Raw genomic sequence first — 21,372 nt, forward strand, 5'->3', positions numbered from 1 at the left:
GTCTATAGCATTAAGATACCATATACATGGCAGATACACAAGACCGATCTCCTTTTTAACTAGCTATATTGGCTATCACAGAAAGTTGTGGTTCTCCAAGAATTACTTCCCATTCCACAAGGATGTCAATCCCAAACATTAACATGCTCAGGACAACCATTAGCTTGTTTTGTCTCATTGACAGATTCTGAGGGCAAATATCTACCAAGAAATTGCCCATTTTCTCTTTTCTATAATTTCTTTAGGAGTCAGACTTCTACAAACTTTTTCAAATCCAGCACTAATTCATCATTCAAAACGAGAAAATAAGAGACATCACAGCTTTCTGTTTCTTAGACTCAGTTTACCTTCTCAGAGAACCCAGTGCTGACGCACAGGTCAAAATATAAGTTTTAGTCTCTTCTCAAAATAAGGAGGCCTAAAGAGAGGAAAAAATGAACCATGCAAGTCTCAGGATCATAGTATGTCCCTTGGCACCTGAAGAATTTCATTATTGTGCCCCCATTTCCCTTCCCATCTTCCTGCTGGCAGAAAGCAACTTACTCTGCCCATTCCCTGCATTGTGGGCTTTTTCCTTCGCCAGGCAACAAACCCTGCAGGACCACACCAATGCAGGATGTGGACACTGAGCAGATGAGCATGACATTGTGTTCTTGTCTCTTCCATCTAGTGTCTCACTGGCTGACCTAAACAAAAAGCAGGGACCAGTGTCTCTCTCCTTCACCACTTTATCATCACTGCTACTACAATTATCTTCACCTCTTAATTGAGAACGAGTTGGAAGAATTGATGTCAGCCACAGTCCAGAGCTTACCTCTGCTGCAACGGAGGAAGTAACCAGCATTTTGTAAACTTGCAACATTCATTATTTCCCAGAAACAACGTACACACAAATGGAATTTTGAGTAGGATTTTTGAGATCAAAATTCCTTCTCAGAAATCATCCCGAGAGCAAAGAGGTACATAACACCTGGTGTTGCGCTACAAAGTGCAGATACATTCGCATCAGTAGGAAGTTAGGGATCCAAACAACAGGTAGACAACTAAACACTTCTGTGATTTGGTTCAGCGGCCTTTTCTAGCCCAGCACAACATTTCAACTTCATAATAACATTTTTTCTACATAGAAAAAATTTCTATGCATGTGATTTTTGTTTTAGCGGGGAGCAGGGTTGAGGTAATTAAAAGAAGGGAGCAAACAGAAAAGGGGAATTATTTGTAATATTCAGTTCTACCTCCTCACTAATGACAGAACAATTCAGTTACACACCACCACTTTGATTCCCTTTGGAGCTTGGTATTTATTAATACACTTGTTTTTCCTACCACTCAAGCCAGATAATGCATTTTTAAAGACAAGTAAAACAAAGCTATCTCAGTGTGGGTGAACTTCATTGAGATTTGTCTGGCAAAAACATACAATATCTGTAACTTGTATTGCTGTCTGTCAACAGCTCATAGCAGTAAGTCCATAAACTCAATAGAATCAAAAAAACTTTCATGAATAGGCTTCATCCTTAAAAAATACATTAAGTAAACCAAAAAGGGTTGCAGACATGTAGAGTTTATGCTGATGTTCTTTACTTTCTCCTTTTGTGTAGTGGAGAACTATTCTAAGATGTGAAATCAACAGAACCAAGCTACACCAAGTGAATTTGGATCAGAGACGAGAGAAAGGTAGTTGCCATGTTTTCCTAAAAAACCAAAACCACCAAACCAGTCTGCAGAGGGAATTAACAGCATTTCACAAAGAGCGGGGGGCGGGGGGGGGGCGCGGGGAGTGAACAGTGCATTTATTTAAGAGGAAAAAAAGAAAACTTGCAGATATTTTTTAAAAGTGCACAGGAAGTCACGAAACCAACCACATGATGGCACTCCAACATTAAAAGAAAACCGAAAAACGTGCATTTAACAGAAACTATTTGAAAAAGTAGTTCAAATCTGTGCATACTACTCAGTATACATCCAAGCAATGCTGTAGAGCAGTACAGATTTTTAATCTTTCTTGATTTGCGTACCTCTAAACATTTCAAGGAGGTAAAGACCCGATATGCAGAGAAGTCTGCTGTTTTATTTACCTTTCATGAAACCCTGACTTTGTAGTACAGTTCACACATCCCAGAGTCCACAGAAACAAGACTTAAACACTATTGTTTCATAATTTTAGACAATACTATTTTCATGGATTAGTGTGCTGATTTGCGCTCTTCATTCAGATGTCAGACTTCAATCCACATATATTCTGTTTCCGATGTACAGTATATATGTCAACCTGATACCAGACCTGACTGAGCTCTTAGTTTCTCCCTTAGTGAACAAAACCAACAACCTGAAAATCCAGAAGTCCCAGTACATTCCTAATTCCAAAATACCAGTTTTCTTGTATGCTTTTCTACTGATCCTCCTTATTAGTTTCCCTCTCACTACTCAACTACCTACATAAATTCACACACCTATCTCCAGTCCAATTTCCAATTCATATTCACTAGCTCATGAATGCCCAAAACTTAGAAGATGATCAGTGAGAGATCACAAGTTGTAACTGAAGACATCCACAGTCTCATTCGCTTGGGTTCACTGTTCTTTGCTACAGCTGACTATATGGTTTGCCTTTTACCACTTTTATTAGTGAGGCTAACGCATTCAGAGGTATTTCCAAAATAATTTCCTAATGCTTTTCCTAACCAGCACGACAGATTGCTCCAGTTGGCACATATGCCGAGAATTGTTCCCTTGTTCCTAGATCCACTAATTTTTATTTGTCCATATTGAACTCCATGTGCTGTATGCCAGCCAAATCACGATGGGTCAAATTGCCTTACAGCCGGTGTGTCTCATTGTCGTCTTCGCTTTGTCAGTATAGCGAGTAACCCTGAAGACGTGTTTTCTCATATCGGCGCTGAAATTATATGGAGAAAATTAGCAGTACCACAGGCATACACCAGTCAGTAGCTGGTGAGACATTCCAAAGGTGAAATCACTTTTACACCACACAGGGCACCAGCCTGAAACCTCACTGTCACTCCCACACAACAAAACTGCTACTGCACCAAAATGTGGCTATTTGTCATTCTAACACAGGTGAGAAATACAGATTCAATTTCGCCCGATATTGTGACCTTGCAGGAGCATCAGCTTCTCACTCACCTGTGGGTCTATCTATAATCACAGACGTGCAGCTGATAAACATTCTTCCGCCCTATGACGAGAAAGTAAACCTGCTGCACTTATTTAGAGCACATTAAACTGCAGCACCTCTTCCAGCTCACAACTCCTGAGGTTGCGGCTGAACCTTTCCTTGTAACTGTATCAGTGTGAACACCTGTTTGCACCCATGAAATCAAAGGGCACTCTCATTCTAATTAACTTCCTCTCAACAACATGCAAATAGTGGTTTAATGCACCAGAGAGGAAAGTGGAGGAGAAGCTTTTCCAGCCCTTCATGGTGCCATCCAACTCCTCCACCATACGGCAGTGGCCATCATCCAGTTGTAGGCTCAGCATCCTTGTTCAACAGTGCCTCCTCCCCTCAGTTCTCCACCTGTTCACTGAATTCAGTTTCTCTGATAGCATCCCGAGCATCAATGAAAACGTAAGTTTGCATCCTCGGAACAAGCCCTGCAGCTTGAAGAGATGGGCTAAAACTTCTGGTTCTTTCCACCTCCTTGTAAATCCTTCCTATCAGCGGATAGCCTGAACTTTGTTGACCTAGATGATTTATGCTTGCACCATTGCACCATTTTGATATATATACTTCTCTGAAACATTTCAAATATCTCAAATGTGTATTAAAAACACTTTAAAATAAATATACTTTGACATTTTGCTCCTGCTCATGGGATGTTTACAATTTCAAGCCTGCTATATCTAGTACTAAACTCAAAATACTACATCTACAAGAAAATTTGCATTTTACTGCACGATTGATTCAAAACATGACAAACCTGACAACATTATGGCCTTTATTATAGTATGTACAGAACACGATTTTGTTGTTATGATGCCTGTAATTTTAACTAAATTATTTCCACTTTTTGGGAGTTATTCTTTATACTACAAATCAAAAAGAGTTTATTATAAGCATTACTTATGCAAATCCAGAATCCATTCTGTTAATCAATACCGACGGAAATTCCTGGGTTGTCAGTAATTATTCAGAAACGCTTAATTGTTCAAGTATTTGAAAATGTTTAAAAATCGGAAGTACAACCACACCATCTTCCGATCAATTTGTGGTATGACATGTCAGAAAGCTTACAAACACCCTGATATTGGCTACTTCCACACTTAGTTTGGAATGACTGCACGTGACAATTTCAATATGTGCTCAATCTCCACAATAGTAAGTGGATGACGAAGTGGGTGGGCACAATATTACAGCCCAAATTCATCTGTACGTCACATGAAGAATTCCAAGTGGCATATGCAATACAGTTTCATCTAGAAAACTTTTGGATTGAAATGCTTTTTTTCTAAGATAATATTCTTACTCCAGTTTTGTCAGTGCTAATGAAGCATTTTGCTTAATAAAGTCTATGTTAATCTGGTGCACACCACTAACCACAAAACCTCCATGAAGAATTCTCATTTGAAAAGCAATTATCTTTTATAAAAATACCCAGTCTTTATTTCAAGAATCTCTACTGGAAAAAATCATTACTAAATCTGACAAACTTATTTTTCAAATCTGAATCTTAAGTTCACGGGATGTCTAACACCACTCCTAAATAGTTTAAGGAAACCATATGGCTACCTTTACTTCTTAATTTCATAGAATCACAGAATGGTTAGGGTCAGAAGGGACCTCAAAGATCATCTAGTTCCAAACCCCCTGCCATGGGCAGGGAAACCCTCCGCTACAACAGGTTGCCCAAAGCCTCATCCAACCTGGCCTTGAACACTTCCAGGGAGGCGGCAGTCACAACTTCCCTGGGCAACACTGCCTCACCACCCTCACAGTGAAAAATTTCTTCCTTAGATCTAATCTAAATCTATCCTCTTTAAGTCCATTGCCCCTTGTCCTATCACTACATGCCCTTGTAAAAAGACCCTCCCCAGCTTTCCTGTAGGCCCCCTTTAAGTACTGGAAGGCTGCTATAAGATCACCCCGGAGCCTTCTCTTCTCCAGGCTCAACAGCCCCAACTCTCTCAGCCTGTCATCATAGGAGAGGTGCTCCAGCCCTCTGATCATCTTCGTGGCCCTCCTCTGGACTTGCTCCAGCAGCTCCATGTCCTTCTTGTGTTGGGGACTCCAGAGTTGAATGCAGTATTCCAAGTGGGGTCTCACGAGAGCAGAGTAGAGGGGCAGAATCACCTCCCTCGACCTGCTGGCCACGCTTCTTTGGATGCAGCCCAGGACATGGTTGGCTTTCTGGGCTGCCAGCGCACGTTGCTGGCTCATGTTGATCTTCTCATCCACCAGCACTCCCAAGTCCTTCTCCTCAGGGCTGCTCTCAGTCCATTCTCTGCCCAGCATGTACTTGTACTTGGGATTGCGTATTATTATGTGAATATAGGTACTGGCAAGTAAGAGAGCTGTTTCTAAAATAGTAAACGTATTTGGTGTATAGATGCAAGCACTACATTTAACCTATATATTAGATTAGCACCTCCATGAGACACTATACAACAAATACATAAAGGAAGCTCTCTAAATACCGCTGTGATTATAAATTTCTGAGATCTCTTGGTACAACCAGCCCATATACAAGACTAAGAGTCTTTACACCAACTACTGTCGGCTTTTTAAGGCTTAACGTGAAGCAGTCTGCTCTAACACCACGAGCTCACCGATATCACTTCGTTCTGCTCAACTTTGTGTCGGGGGCAGCCCGTACTGAGCAGAACCCAAAAGGCAGCGCAAACTGTCAGAGGGCAAGGGGACGGCAAGGGGAGCTGCTGCTAGCTCCAGGCACTGGCCTCACGCCCAGGCGGCTGACAACGCCGGCTACTGCTCGGGTTCACTGCTACGCCCACTGAGCCGCCCCTTCAAGCACACGCACTGTGAGGCCAGCGGCCGTCGCTGCCAGGCTGCGGCCTCGGTACCGCCCGGCCCACCGCTACCGAGGCGCGGCGAGGCAGGGCAGCGCGGAGAGAACCAGCACCAGCCACCGCTCCGCCTTCAGCCAAGGTCTCCTCAGGGAGCAACCAGCAGCGGACCAGCACCACCGCCGCCCGCCCACCTGCCACGTTCATCACACCCCTCCCGGCGAGGCCTGATGGGGAAGCGGAAGAGGCGCCGCCACGCATGCGCAGCGTCGAGGCAGCGCCCCGCCCCCGGCGCGAGCGCCCCGCCCCGCCCCGCCCGGCCCCGCCCTCCCGCGCGGCGCGGCGCGGCGCGCGCGACCCCGCCCCTCCCCTGCGCAGGGGCAGCGGCTCCTCCGCCGCCGGGAGACGCGCCGCCCGCCCGGCCTCAGGGCCGCCGCCGTCCCGTCATGTCCGAGGCGGGCCAGGAGCTTGTCCACCTGGTGTGGGGCAAGAAGGCCGGGCCCCGCGGGCTGGCCGACACCATCTTCTGCCGTTGGGCGCAAGGTACCTGCGTGCGCCGTGCCCCGGCCCCCCCCCCCGCCCGGCCCTTCCCTTCCCTTCCCCCGCCTCGCTGCCCGCCCGGCCTTCTCCCCCGGCGGCCCTTCCCTGCCCCGGCCCGGCGCGCCCCACCGTCCTCTGCCCACCTGTCCGGGCGCACCCGCGGCGGTCCCCGCCGCCCCCGCGGGGCTCCGCGGCGCCTGTCTGTCCGTGTCCCTGTCCCTGTCCGTGTGCGTGTGCCTGCGCGGGGAGGGAGCGCCGCTCCCTGCGGCCCGGGCCGCCCCGCGCGGCGGCAGTTGTTGGCGTTCGTGTGCCCGTATCGCGGGCAGCCCGGCGTGTGGCCCGCGGGAAAAATGATGCAGCACTTTCACTCGCTAAATATTATTTTTTGCAGCTTGGTCGTCTTCCGCCACAAATCTTCAAAGGAACTCAAAGGAGTAGGAAAGGAAATGTGTTTCTTCAATATATTGGCGTCTTGTGCCGTTATTTTACATAGCTCGTGGAAACATCAACATAAGGTCTTTTTTTTTGCCAAGAACACGAGAGTCACACATAGGCTTCTCAAAAGCAGGGACAGTCTTGGGACAGAGACCCACAGATTTCTTTTGTACCGGTTCTCTTTGGCGATTGAAGCAGTCATATGCAATCTTTAGGATGTGCCAAGAGATAAAGCAACGATAACCATGGAACCCGGGGTGTTTGTAAGATGTTTTTTCCATGTGTAAATTATGCAACCCACACGTAGTTTCTTCTTGATGGAGACTTTCTGGTGTTCTTTCAAAACTGTAATTGCAAGGTGTAGTACAGAAACTTACTGATAGAAATTGCGTGCAAGAAATGAGTTTGTGTACCGGTCCTGGCTGAAGGAAGGGAATAATAGCCTTCTCTACAACTTACTGTGGGTTTTGAAGAATTCTAGTAGTGATTATGAAGATCATGATGAAAACACCCCTAATTCCTGAAGAAAATTAACAAACAGTAATGGAAAAATCTAACGTACTCAGGTCTCGTGGTAAAGTTGACTGAAACAAAAGGATGTTCTTAGTGTTCTCTGTTCCGTGCTCTTCCTTTTTTTAACATGAGTTTTGTCATCTGTGTAGTTTCACTAGATGCGTGTGTGATGTTGATTTGGGAGCTGCTCAGCTTATCCTCTGTCACAGAACACAGAGTGTGTTACCAGACTCTCATATCTTTTTCCCTAGGTTAATCTGTTTTCAAGTAATTCAGTCAGAAATATTTGGGAAAAAATACAAAATTTTTTCTAAGTTCGAGAATTTAAGCAGGCTTAGTAAAGCTGCTACTTTTCCTAGTGAATTGATGATTTTTATTGAAATATATTTACTTTCTGAAATACCTCTTAAATTTTGATAGAGTGCTGCTGTTTCAGTACAAGGTTTTTGCAAAGTAAGAAAAAATAGTTGGTGTTAAAAAGCTTAGTTGTTTCTGACTGGTAATGTTAGATTACCAAAATTGGCATTTTCAAGATTGTTTGTTTGTGTATGAAGTTTTAGCTGGTTTAAAATTTATTGAAATGCATGTCGTAGTGCTCCATGCCTGTGATCCTGTGAAAAGTTAATGGAAAAGGCCTCTTGTGTTCTTGGTGGCTCCTGGAAAAGAGCTATTATTTCCTATCTGTCTTTAGGGAAAGCCCTGTAACTATACCATGCAGTATATCTGTTCCCTCTCTATATCCTCTTTAATACAATCGATTTTGTGTAGTAAAAACACATGGCAACAACTTAGTGTGCTGTTCAGAGGTCTTGTGCTGCTAATGAAGAAAGTCAGTCTCTATCGCTTATGTAGTGTAGCAACATTTACCCAACTTTCAGTTTCTATTTTGTTGAAAAAGTTCTGCACCATTTACCTACTGCAGAGGAGTTTCGTCAACGCTGACTCATCAAGATTAAAAAACAGACATACATAAAAATCAAGCTTTATTATTTCCAAAGACTTCAAAGTTTAGAAGATAGACCCTTGTTTCACGTCATATGTGCAGAAAGTTTCAAAGTATAAATGACACTTAAACGACTGGTTTGGTGCTGGGGTTTATTTGTAGTTTGGTTTGAGTTTTTTGTAGTGTAGTGCTAACACTGGTAATTATTTCAGATACTTTCTGAATTTTGTTTGATCCTTTCTCAAACCCTTTGGAAGTTGAGAACTGTAATTTACATTTAGGAAGAAAAGTAGAGAGTAGGGAGAGTGTTGAGGAATGTAAGACTTGAACCAGTCAGTTTCTGAGTAAAGATAGCAATGTTCCAGGAATCCTCATCATGCACCAAACCGTCAGCCATCGTATTTGCTTGGTCAGAGCTGAAGACAGACTGATCTGGGGGCAGTTAACAGAACTGACCTCACTAATGTGGATATGCTCTTTGAAGTTAGTGACCCTAATTCCCTCCGTTTGCTGCATTGGCAACTTTAAATGTATTGTTTTGGTTCCTGACTTAACAAAGGCATGGCTGCAAAGCTGTTGTTGCAGTTGTTGTGGGTTTTTGTTTTTGTGTTGGTTTTATAGGTTTTTTTGCTTATAATTGCAGCAGAATTTGCAGTTTGAACCACGTGAATCCCATTTAGCAGAATCCTCAAAGTGGACACAGAGGAATGTAGTCAAAGGCTCGGTCTGCACTTGGCTGTTTCCTGGCATAGATATGATGGCTTGGGAAGCAGTTAGGAGGAGGACTGAACCCTAAAGAAACATACTCATGTTAGGAGTCATTTTCTTCATTGATCCAAGAGACAAATTCCATTCATAAAGCTGCTCTTCAGATCCGCCCTAAGGCAGGCAGCATCAAGACTACACAACTATGAATATCTGGCAGGTTTGAGAGCAGCATCCTTTCAGAATTACCCAGATTGTTTTGTCACTGGTCTTTGGAAAGAAAGATACGGGACAATCTTTTCAAAACAGCTGTTTAGCTTCAAAAGTGTAGTGTAAGGATATTAATACTACAGTTTGTGTATATATGTGTAATGTACAATGTAAAAAGGTCAGTTCTATCTGAATCCTCTTCCAGCTTCCAGGTTGAAAGCTGGGTGAGTATATTGACAACTGTTCTTTTCTTTCTCCCCTATTCATTCCAAATTTCCTATTTTTTTACATGCCTGGAACTCTGTTTCTGGTCTAGTACATTTAATCATCACCAGATTGTGGTTTGTTACATCCTTGGTTGAGAAGGTAGATCCTATAATATTATTTTCAAGTCATTGGAGCTGTAATATTGTTAGACCATGATCAAGTCAGGATTACTAGGAAATTATATTTTTACCAGACGAGGAGATAGATTTTGAGCAAAAGGAATACACTTGCCACTCTTCAAAGTCTTAAATAGAAGTAGCAATTTGAAAAGTGTTTGTCCGAGTTTAATTTAATAATGTTTAATTCATTTGGGTGATGGGAAAGAAATAATCATTGGTATCAATGTATTTTATTTTTTTTTTTTTACATTTCGATGATCATGATTTATAGAATGTTTACGTTTGTCTGCTTTCCATCTCTTTGAGTTCTGTATTATTCTGTGCTAACAGTTAATCAGGAAGAAAAGAAAGGCAGTTTTTATTTAATATTCACAGTTAGGGTATAGACAAGTGTAGATTGTGCAAACAGCTGGAGGAAGTTCCACCTATTGGCCCACCTCTGCCCACTTGTTGCTGCTTGTCTGCTCTAAGTATTGCCTCTTCAAATCTTCTGGTGGAACTGCTTTAGAAGCTTCTACTTTCCTGATGCCAGTCACACTTAGAAAAGTAAACCTTGGTGAGTGATCTTCAGGTCATGGTCTGTGGACTGCTTTTAAGGCATCTGTAAAAATTAAGTTAGAAGCCAAACCTGCTGCCAGGAATTTGCATGTTGTGTGGAATAAATATTGAGGTCTTCAAACAAAAAAGTACTGATGACTACCAACTTAGAGCTTCTGTTTAAGTGGAAGATGTTGCTTCGGTTTAAGTGAAAGATGTTGCTTTGGTTTAAGTAGATGTTGATAATTCTGCCAGTAAGAAGTGGTTTTTCTTGCTAACGCAATCTGTACTACTATTAAATGATTAACTGTGAGACAACAGTAGCTTTTGGAAAACCAGCAGGGATGTGCTGCTGAGAAGAGCTACCCAGCAGCTTTTTCTAAGGAAGAATTTCTGTTCTCAATTTTATACAGGGAGACTTTTTTTCTTCTTTCTTCCCTGGGAGTGGCGTACTGGTATTGAAGCAGTGGTACTGTCTTTACAGACAAAATAACTATATCTTGCTGTTTTAGACAGTCAAATCCCTTTCTGTCGTATATGAGATTTAAATGTTTATTTCATGTACTTCTGTAATGCAGAGTTGTCTTAAAATAATGAACTCATTCTGAAGAACTCAAAACCTCTTGTGAAGCTTGCTGAATGAAAACTTAAGACTTTGGGGCCGAAATACAGGTTTTTTTGAGGGACTGTCTGTGTCATTATGTGTAAGTAACAGCCCTTTCAGCACTGTTAAACTGGAGGGAGAATGGAAGATACCATTCACTGTGAAAAAATGAGGTGTGAACATGTAAGTTAAGTTGATAAGAAGATTGTATTTTCTGTCTAATGGGCATGGTGGATAATATAGTTGGAATATACATAAAGCAGTGAGAATTTGAAATGTCCTGTAACACAGTTATCTAAATAATTAGTGAAACCTAAAATTCTTTGCAGCTGCCTAGGCCCAAAAAGGAATATCTGAAAAGACATTGTCCTTCCTTTAAGAAAGGATATGGTGCTATTGAGTCCATTCTTTACTCTGGATAAGGCTGACAGGTGCTGTTGAGTCCATTCTTTACTCTGGATAAGGCTGACAGACTTCAAGAAAATAAAAGGTCTTGAGGAGTTCTCATATAGAAGACTGTTTTGAGGGTACAGATTCAGAAATTTCAGTCAAAATTTGGAAATTTCATGGAGCTGTTTTGGTTTGTTTTTACAAAAATGTGAAAAAAGGCAGACATGTTGGAATCTTACCGTATTTTCTGGTAACTTGTTGCCCAGTTTAGTGGTAGCCTACCAGGTAATTTAGATACTTTCCTCAAACCTTTCCAGGCTCTTTATCCACAACCCATTAAGTGGAATTTTGCTGTGGTGTTGCTGTAGTAAACACTCCTTTCTTTTTGTGTGTGGGAAAAAATTGTTTTGTTTGTTTGGTTGTTTTTTTCCCCACAGAAAATTTCAGAAGTTTCATTTTACTATAAAAATACACTTTAAAAACCCAAAGCCATATGCAAAATGTCTCATGATTCTACATCCAGCTCTAGAGAAAGGATGAAAAATTAAGGCGTGTTGTAAACCTTAATGGATTATGCTGGTGTTTCTGTCAGGCAGTTCTTGTATCCCAAATGAGAACAAGAAATACAGTTCCACAGTGAGAGACCAGCTCAGCAGAGAGCAGGACAAAAAAGAATAGCGCAGCATCTTTGTAGCTAGATTGGACCAGAGATAGAGCAAAGTCTTTTTCTGATGTGGTTAATGTTGTGTGCTCTTTAGCTACTCCCCTTGTCTCCTTCGTTCAGCTAGAATTGATTCTTGCACAGAGTGAAAACACTGAAGGTATAAAGCATCCTGTGTAATATGACAGTGGTACTTGTGTCTTGGATGTAAAAAAAAAAAAGATATTTTTTAGAAATAAATAATAAAAAGATGTAGGAAAGTGGTAAAGTGGTCATAAAAAGTGGTCATAATAGAAGGATGAATGGTCATAATAGAAGAATGAATAGAAGAATGAGAGACAAGAGCAGGTGACTAAGTCATACATTCATTTTGGCACACTCCGTGTAGTGGAGCTAAGAATTAGGTGTAAGCAAAGAAACATGGCCTTGGTAAATGCTAAGTTTTGGGGAAATAAGGACAATAAAACTTCATTTTGTGTGATTAATAGTGAACAAAGGATATAAAAACAGATCTGGGAATACCATAATAACCATAACTCAAAATATTGGGCAATACACTGATTACCAACAGGAATCTAGATCTACTCCTCCCCCCCCCTCAGACAGAAAGGTTAGAGGAGTAGAGCAAATAGTGATGTTGAAAAAATGAGGTCAATTGAGCATTTAATAGGGTTATAAATTACAAGGAAGAGGAATTACAATTATACTATTTTTATGTTTCCTATAAGTAAATGATGATAATTATACTCATGGATAAAAGGCAGGCAGCTCAATAAAAAAACCCTCATTATTTTGGCTGCAGTACATCTGTTTTGCTCTTTACATTTTGTCTTGAGTGGGAAGAGCTATAGGATAGATAGGACTGGTTAAGAATGAGAGCAAGTAGAAATTAGTCTGGATCAGAGTTACTACTCTTAGTTGGTAGCTTAAAGAGTGGCAGGCCATTCTTATGAATTGTAAGGAGGAACGTGAGTTCGATGGGTGTTTATAGAGATTGCCCAAGACATGATTATTGTGGAGGGCAAAGAAGGTAATTAGGTGTGATTACAGGGTGAGGTAGACTTGAACCCAGCTGGACTTCATACTGCTGGTTTCTGAAATTCTGCCTGAGCAGACTCAGATTTTGTAGAAGTTTCAAAAAAGAGAGCAAGACCAAAATCCTCAAAGCCCATTTTTTTGCTTAGCACCTTTCAGAACCTTGATGTTTATTAAGTATTTGGCAGCATTTAGGTAAAAGGAAATGAATTATTCCTTTAGGTATTATATATGGGGTTTTCCCTGTGGTTGTGTTCTGTTAAATTCTGTGTAATAATCAGTTTCGCATTGTGTATCTCAACTTTGTATTCACTCTAGTGGATCACACTTGATTTTTTTTATTTTTAGGAAGCAGTTTTGAAAAATAGGTCAGAGTTAAGCTAAGACAGTTCATGCTTTCTGTAAGAAGCCAGAAGAATGTGAAACAAGTTCAAGATTTCTAAAGTGTGGTTTAATGGTACCGCATCCAAGTATGTTGTTCTTCTGCAGTGGCTAAATCGTTAAAACAACTAAAAAAACCTGTTGTTGCAGTGGGCTTAGATGGCATGCAGTAACACTTCAAAGTAGAGGAATACTTACCTTTTAATGTGATAAGCCTGCACAAACTAATTCAGAAAGTTTAAAGGACTGGGGATATTTCTTATTAGGGCATGTTACCAGGGGAGTCAAATGACACTAGTGCAAACTTTGGCTGAAGCATGGATTAATGGGGCTCAATTCCTACATTAGACGATGCCAAATCTAAGTATGTAGGCTTGACATTCATCTGGGTTTTGAATGTAAAATACATCTTTGTAATGGACGTTTGCACTTTTGGTTAAGAAAAACCCTGGAGCCTTCTGTCAGATACAGGGGAAACCCTGTTTTTCCCCATTTTTTTAAAAACTATGGCTACACTGATCCATCTTAAAAAAAAAAAAAAATCACGTTGTTGAACAACAGTCATTTCTGTGATGAAATATGGCCTACAAAACATGCCATACTCCTCTCTTGTGCTGCTTGGCATGGTGTACCTGTCATGCAGTAGTGTGGAAATCTGTGCTGGAAGGATGCATTTCCCCAGTTCAAATTCATATCCAGAGATGAGGGATGCTTTTGATATGGCAGCATGTAATGATATGGAATTGGGAAAAGGAGAAATTGTGGGAAAGAAGCATTGAATATTCTTTCTGCTGAGAATGACACTGCTGAGAAAATATGCCTGTGTATCCCTTTTCTTGTGGCACCACTTCCTTGTGCTTGCTGGTTAGTTGCTGACGACAGTTGCAAGGTTTCTAGGTTACACTGAACTAGAGTCACTCCAGCACAATCTTACCAGCACTTGGAGGAATAATGCAAAATATCACTCATTGGGAGTAAGTTGGCTGTGTATCAGCTTCATCGAGGTAATTGTCCATGTATACGATGCATTTATCTATGAGAAATGCAAGCTGTGAATCACCACATCTTGAAGACAAGTTTAAGGGCAAGGTGGGAACAAACAATTTTGCAGGAATTACTCTAGCGTTTGCTCTATTACGTGACTGTAAGATAATTCTGAAATACAAATACGTTAAAGGTGGAGGGGGAAAATAGGTGATCTTGCATCTCAGTAGATATGGTGTATCTTCTGTGAAAGAACACCATTAAGAGGCTTGCTTCAGTGAATATTTGAGTTACTCAGTCTTAACAGCAAGCATCGATAAGCCAAAAAGTAGATTGGTGGGAGGTGTGCTGTGCCCTTCATGGGGAATGGAAATGTATTATGCATGTTCAGTGAAGGTCCAAAGATTATTTTTTTTTTTACCTATGTGAGACAAGATATTATCACTTACAAACAAATAATAGATTTATAAGAAATAAACCATAATAAAATACAAACTACGGTTTAAGTGTCCAGTCATATGTGCTGTAGTGACAATTTTAGTGTTAAAAATCCTTTTGTTTAAAACCCTAGTTGTTGGCTCTTTGTGGTCATGATTTCGTTGCTGAGATAAATAATTAATTTCTGTGCTCTCACCTATATTCATCACTTTTTTTCTTCAGATAGTTTAACCACATTCTGTTGCGTTATCAGGGTCTCTCTCGTGGTTTAACCTAGGTGGCAACTAAACACCACGCAGCCGCTTGCTCACTTGGGGGATGGGAAGAAAATTAAAGGGGAAAGGGGAAGGAGACTTGTGGATTGAGATAAGAACAGTTTAAATAATACTACTACAATAAAATTAAAAGTAATAATGATATAGTAATAATATATGAATATATATATTGATAATAATACATACAGACAAGTGATGCACAGTATCATGTGCCTGTCCCATCCCTACAAGTGATCCCAAAACAGATAAGTCTCAACACCGCAATCCCGGAAGAGTGAGAGGCCTGAAAACAGAGAGAGAGAATGAACTCCAAGAGACGAGAGTTTGACAGGAGACCAAAGAGTCTCCCCAGAAGAAACAGAACTTCCCAGTCAACCCTCCTCTGTATACTAGGCATGACATTGCATGATATGGAATATTCCAATGGCCAATTTGGTCGTCAATCCTAAGTCTAAATTCAAATCATTATCTAGAAGTTGTGGGCTGTTTGTCCCAGCTCTGCTCCCCTTCAGCCTGTTGTGCTTCTGCACGCTGGCAAAACATGGGAAGCTGAAAGGTCCTTGATGTCTCAGCACCAACTATAAACACTAGTGCATTATCAACGTTTTTCTCATAACAAACCCGTACTAAATCTGAAACACAGAGCTCTTCTAGCTACTAAAAAGAAAAACTAACTCTATCCCAGCTGAAGCCAGGACACAGAGGGGGGGAAAAGTCTTGAAAACTGATCTAATCTTTAAAGGTGAATAAATCAGGTGTCGTTTCTGTTAGGGAAGGGGTATACATAAATGTGCTTGTTTACGTATTTCAATAAATATAGTCTTTTTTCATTTGACAGGATTTGTCTTTAGTGAATCTGAATCAACTGCATTAGAACAATTCGAAGGTGGCCCTTGTGCAGTGATTGCACCTGTACAGGTAAGACACATTTATTATAGGAATGATTTAAAATTAGTAAGCCCAAAATTTATTCTTTTCTCTATATATGTGGAACTAAAATAAATATTTAAAAAATTGCAGATCAGTTGTATTTTAATTTCATAATTATAGTGTGGAAGAGACAAAAAAGTCAGTAAAAAGGCAGAGATGGGCTGATTTTGAACTATAATTTTGCAGAAGTGGATTTGTGTGAGGAAGTGCAGCAGGTTGATCCAAGCAGAGATAATTTTAAAGTGGGGAATGCAGGATAAAGGAGAGAAGTAAAAGATAAGATACAAGCATAATTCTAATCCTTTCTCATCTCTCAAATTCCATGTCCTTAAGAAGGGTAATGTCTGTGTCGCAATGGCTGCTTTAGCAAACTGTGTTAGAAATACTTTAAGTAATCGATTTTCAAAACTAACAAGATTTGCTATGTAAGAAAAGGAGAAATGTTATACTGTCAAAGTCCTAGTTAGCAGAATAATTGAAGTATGTTGGGTGAATATATTTTATTCTGGGTATGTGTTTAGGATTCCACTTGTGCTTCAGATACACTCAACCAATTGTGATTATGATTTTTGTTTTCTTACTCTGTCTTATCTTGTAGGCTGTGTGCATGCTGTTTGAAATGCTGTTTCTGGGGCAATTGACTGCTGTGTAGATATATGACCTATAGGCTGGATCCGTTAGTTCTTTCTCTGTAACTCAGAGCAAATTTTTTTGTTTTAATTGCAACATTAGTGTTGATGGAAAACAAAGCAGGGATATGGAGATGCATAGGTTTTCTTTAATCTTTCTTAAGATGGGCTTTTTAACTGCTAAAGGGGTTTGTCTGAGTGACTAAAGTTGAGATGAGACTGCTCATCAGTTACATTGCAAAATGTTTGTGCCTCTGTTACTGCAGTCCTGTGAGTCTGGAGATGTTTGTGTAAATATGCACTCTGTATTTGAAGCATGCTGAAGTTGGAACTCAGTAATGTTAAACGTAGGTGTGAGGCCACTGTTTTAGTTAGTTTGAAGGGGAAAAATCAGTAAACAGTGCAGGCTCAGGGTGGCTTTAGTGAATGATGAGCAGCTTGAAACCTCTTCTAATAACATGCAAAAATGCTTTGGTGTAGAGCTTGTGAAATAATGTAGAAGTTGGTGTTGTCTTGTATTTTAATATTATTTTATGCTTTGATAACACAGGCATTCCTTTTGAAGAGGCTTTTTACCAGCGAAAAGTCTACTTGGAGAGACTGCCCAGGTACTGAGACCTCTTTTTTTTTTTTCCCCCTTTATTTTTTCATTTTTAATTATTTGTAAACATATCCTAGTACAAAAAATTTAAAATATTTTACACTTCCTTTTTGTTTAAGTGTGCTCACATGACATTTTGAGGCCTACAGTATGTATACTACATGTGTCTCATCTCCCATTTGTGAGGTCTATGCCTCTTCAGAGTACTTCTGTGTTTTGTAAATATTTGATTGAAATCTGCTACTAGGAAAGGAAATGGATTAGAAGTCATATTAAAACACATTTTCTAAAGACAGCTTTATAATTCTTTGGTCCAATATAGTCAAACAGCAGTTAACATTAATAATTAACAAGTAATAAACTCAATTATTTTGTGGATACTAGTAGCTAGTATGAGATACTGATTAGCAGCAATTGAACTCATCTAGGTTTCTGATCTTTCAGAAGAGGAGCAGAAGAACCTTCTCTGTCATACATTATGTGATATTTTGGAAATGGCTTGCTCTGATAATTCTGAGTCGTACTCTCTGGCAACGTGGATAAGAGGAAAAACAACTGAAGAAACTGCTAGTATTTCTGAAAGTCCTGCAGAGTCTAGTCGTCAAGAGGAACAACCTTGTAAGATGTATTTCTATACTAAATTACCAGTCACTTAGGGAGGTATTATGTTGGTTTTGAGGTGCCACTGCTTTTTGTTATTACATAGATAGGATTTTTGCCTTTGTGATTCCATTAGCAATAGATGGATTTTGCTCTGTCATAATTAGAGGCATTGATCCTTTTTCTTGAAAGGAATGTACTGTCCATCACTGGAGTTCTAACATACGTGTTTGTCTTGAATTTGAGTGATTTCCATAATCTTTTCAATTTTGTTTTGTAATTTATTGGGACCTGATATGTCTTTAATTTGGAAAAATCTACATGCTTCCTAAGACTGGAGGAATATTTTAACTTGTCGCTTGTTGCTTTATTTCAGAAGAGCTTTTGTAGGAAATTCTGCAAAGCTTTGTCTGTTCTAAAATATTCTGGATCCCCTTTTACAGAGAAGTAGACTTTTTCCCCTTTGTTTGGTTCTATGCAGTACCGAAATAGCTTAATCAAATCACTTTCTAGTAGATTAACAGAATTTTTTTGTAGGTTAGAATTTTTCAGTTACCAGCTTTTTGCAAGTGTCTTGATTCCTTCGTTAGGTACTGACATTAAGGATCTGGTGAACACCGTCTGTTGTACTAAGATACGGCATCCAGTCATATCTAACTGCTGTGGAGCCAGTGACGTGGAAAGTTTATCTGTGCACGCATGATCGTTGAGATGTGTATTTATTAGTCTTTTAATAGGAGATATCGAATGTGTTAAAAGATAAGCTTCTTTTTCTTTTAGTTTTTGTTCCCAATGTGTCCCTTAAGAAGTATGAAAAACTCTTCACATGAGAACATGCTTATAAAGGTGCCATCTTTTGATGGAAGGAGTATGTTATTCGGCAGTTTGTGGCATAACTACAAAGTAAGAATTGTACAAGTAGATTTATACGTGCGCAGCTAGCTATAGCAATTAGTAGTGCTGGAGCTCTTTATGTTACAAGTCATCTTCATCTGCTTCTATCAAATGCTCCATGTGCTTTAGAAGGCTCAAACAATAATAATTAAAATATTACTTAATTGAAAAAACATGAGAGTTCCAAAGTGAGCGGTTTTTTAATTAAGAAAAAGTATCATAAAGAAAGTTACATCTACAACTTCTATTTAAAAACAAAAAGTCTTCCTTTGCAAGATAGTAATGAGGCAGTAACTTCAAAATTCCTAATTTGTGTGGATTTTCCACTTGTCTCTGAAGCTTTTGCTGGTACTATGAAGCTTCCTTTGAGGAAAAAGTGAAGCACAGCCTAGTTGTCAATAGGCTTTTTCTGTCCTGTTTATTAATATATTGCTTTATTCTAAAGAACTTTTAACTGTAGGAAATGTTCAGCAGAAAGTCTTTCTAAGCACACACTCAATTAATAATTACTCTCAACAGTGACACTTAGTGAACTAATCCATTCTATTACATATCTACATTTTTCTCATTTCTGTACAAGTCTACAAGGTCTGCCTGACTTGTCCTTAACACCATGGAATGTGCTTAGGAAAAGCAGGATACATTTGCCATGAACAGTGTGCTTTTGTGATGAACAACGTTAATCTCTTTCATTGTTCGTATTCTGTGTTCTCTGGTAGACACTGAATGTACCTCTTGTATGTAGTCTACAGTTCAAAAAGTGTTTTCCTGATATGTATAATCTAATACACTTCCTGATTTATTTGTTAGGGTGGTGTTTTTTTTTTTTTTCTTTTCTGTCCTGCTATTTAACTATAGACCAGCTTCTTGCCTGGTTAGACTTGGGACAAAGATGTGGAGAAGAAGGTATTGTTAATAACAGAGTTCTGTTACTGCTAATGCAAAGGAATACATGTATTTCTTGCTTGGTTGATGTAAGCAGTAAAAATAGAAACAGGCATGGTCATAGTTGGTAGGACTGAAGAGATGAGTTAAGTGCGTGAGGGAGTATTACAGATACAATTCCACAAGGCAGACTATTGCTGTTTGGGAATTGAATATGGGAATATATTCATAATAAAACCATGAAATATGATTAGACACAGCATGATAGAGTATCATTTTAAAAGAGTTTCTATACAATTGTGTTTCTAATACAGCTCATGTTGTATTGCTGTTTGTTCTTTTCCTCTCCACTAAGCACTGTCTTTATTTAGCCTTGTTTGGGATATGTATAGGAACGCTTCTCTTTAGGATTTCTACTTCTTTCCCTTTATTTCAAAGAGTAGTTCTCTTACCATTTCACTCTGTTCTGTAGTAACAGAATGAAACTGCTTATCATCCTGCTGTGTGAACAAAAGGTGGATTCGAGCACACTTAACCGAATGCAGTAGCACTTTTCATCTGCTTTTGTGGTGTATACCAGTGACTTCTTGTTGGCCATGTGTTGGCTGTAGTAGTGCAAATTCCCAGGTTCAAAGATTGCTTTATATGACTTAATCCCTCTAACCTCCTGCTTACAAAGATGTATGTTCTTGGAGCAGGGTTAGTTCCTGTAACATTTTCTGCAATTTAGATTCATTGTTTCATATTTTTTAAAAATGCCTTAAAAATACATTTTCTTAAGTCTGGTTTTGCTCTTGGTAGCCTAATTTTAGCAATTCCTTGTATTTTTCGAAAGACAAAAGCTAACACTCTTTAGGCTACTGCTGCCTTATTTCTGAAGTAGAAAATGAAAGTATTCTATTGCTGGAGAATCTGTTGTATTTGCATGTAGGCAAATCAAATGCATCTTTCAAAATACAATCAGAAAGGACATAAAAAACCCTTTCTGGAATTCTTGTGGGAAGAATTGATCAGTAGTATTAGCCCTAATGGCTTCAGGTCTTTAACGAGTTGTATGCAGTCAAATTCAGTAGGTAGATAATCAGATCTTATTTAAATATTCAGCATTAAGTGACCTTTATCAGAAAGCAGATCTATCTGTTTTGTATATTATTCCACTAGCAGGAAGATAAAGTCTTTATGGACATAGAGGGCACTAAAGACTGCTACAGTCTTAATATTTGAATGCCTGTATAATTTGATATTACACAACTGGCGAATAGAACTACTGTTGGTAAAAGAAAATTTGATTTTATAAGTTCATTTCATCTCCTTGGTTTGGAAATGTTGTGAGGGGAGCAAAGGTATAAAGCCTGTGTTGAACTTGGGAAGACACTAATGCTGTATTTTTTTTCTGCCTTGAACGTGACACTTATTCGAAAGACTATTTATTCATTATTAAATGAAAACAATGAGAATTTATTTAAAAACAGGATGTGTAACACTGTGTAGAATAATTCTACTCATTTGTTTATAATAAATAAGCATTAAAAAATAGGGAAAAAAACCCAAAAATTCAGTAACAGCAATGTATATTTGAAGAAAAAATACAGCTCACTTACATTGATAAAATAATCCAAATAATCATGCTTGCTTTTCTAGGAAATAATATTTCTTGTTGACCTGCAAAATTATATCTATAGTATGCATATGCTTGATGACTTTGTGACAGCCATGGTTTGTACAAAATCAACAGCTTAGTATTTGACAAATATTTTCAAGTCTACACACTCCAGTGGCTTTGTGCTTTTAACAAAGTGATTAGTCCC

General features: G+C 39.5%; 1 protein-coding gene across 1 annotated transcript in view; it reads left to right on the forward strand.

The window, feature by feature from the left end:
• Positions 1-6,411: 6,411 nt before the first annotated feature.
• The window catches only part of MINDY3 (MINDY lysine 48 deubiquitinase 3), a 60,050-nt gene continuing 45,089 nt past the window's right edge, over positions 6,412-21,372 (forward strand). The window contains exons 1-4 of the mRNA XM_086615147.1: positions 6,412-6,531; positions 15,864-15,943; positions 17,135-17,192; positions 17,630-17,803. Of these exons, the coding sequence (XP_086471273.1) occupies positions 6,435-6,531; positions 15,864-15,943; positions 17,135-17,192; positions 17,630-17,803 (409 nt within the window). The 5' untranslated portion in view covers positions 6,412-6,434. The remainder of the gene's footprint in view (positions 6,532-15,863; positions 15,944-17,134; positions 17,193-17,629; positions 17,804-21,372) is intronic.

This window comes from Tauraco erythrolophus, chromosome 7, assembly GCF_009769465.1.
Source record: "Tauraco erythrolophus isolate bTauEry1 chromosome 7, bTauEry1.pri, whole genome shotgun sequence".
In the NCBI taxonomy this organism is placed as follows: Eukaryota; Metazoa; Chordata; class Aves; order Musophagiformes; family Musophagidae; genus Tauraco; species Tauraco erythrolophus.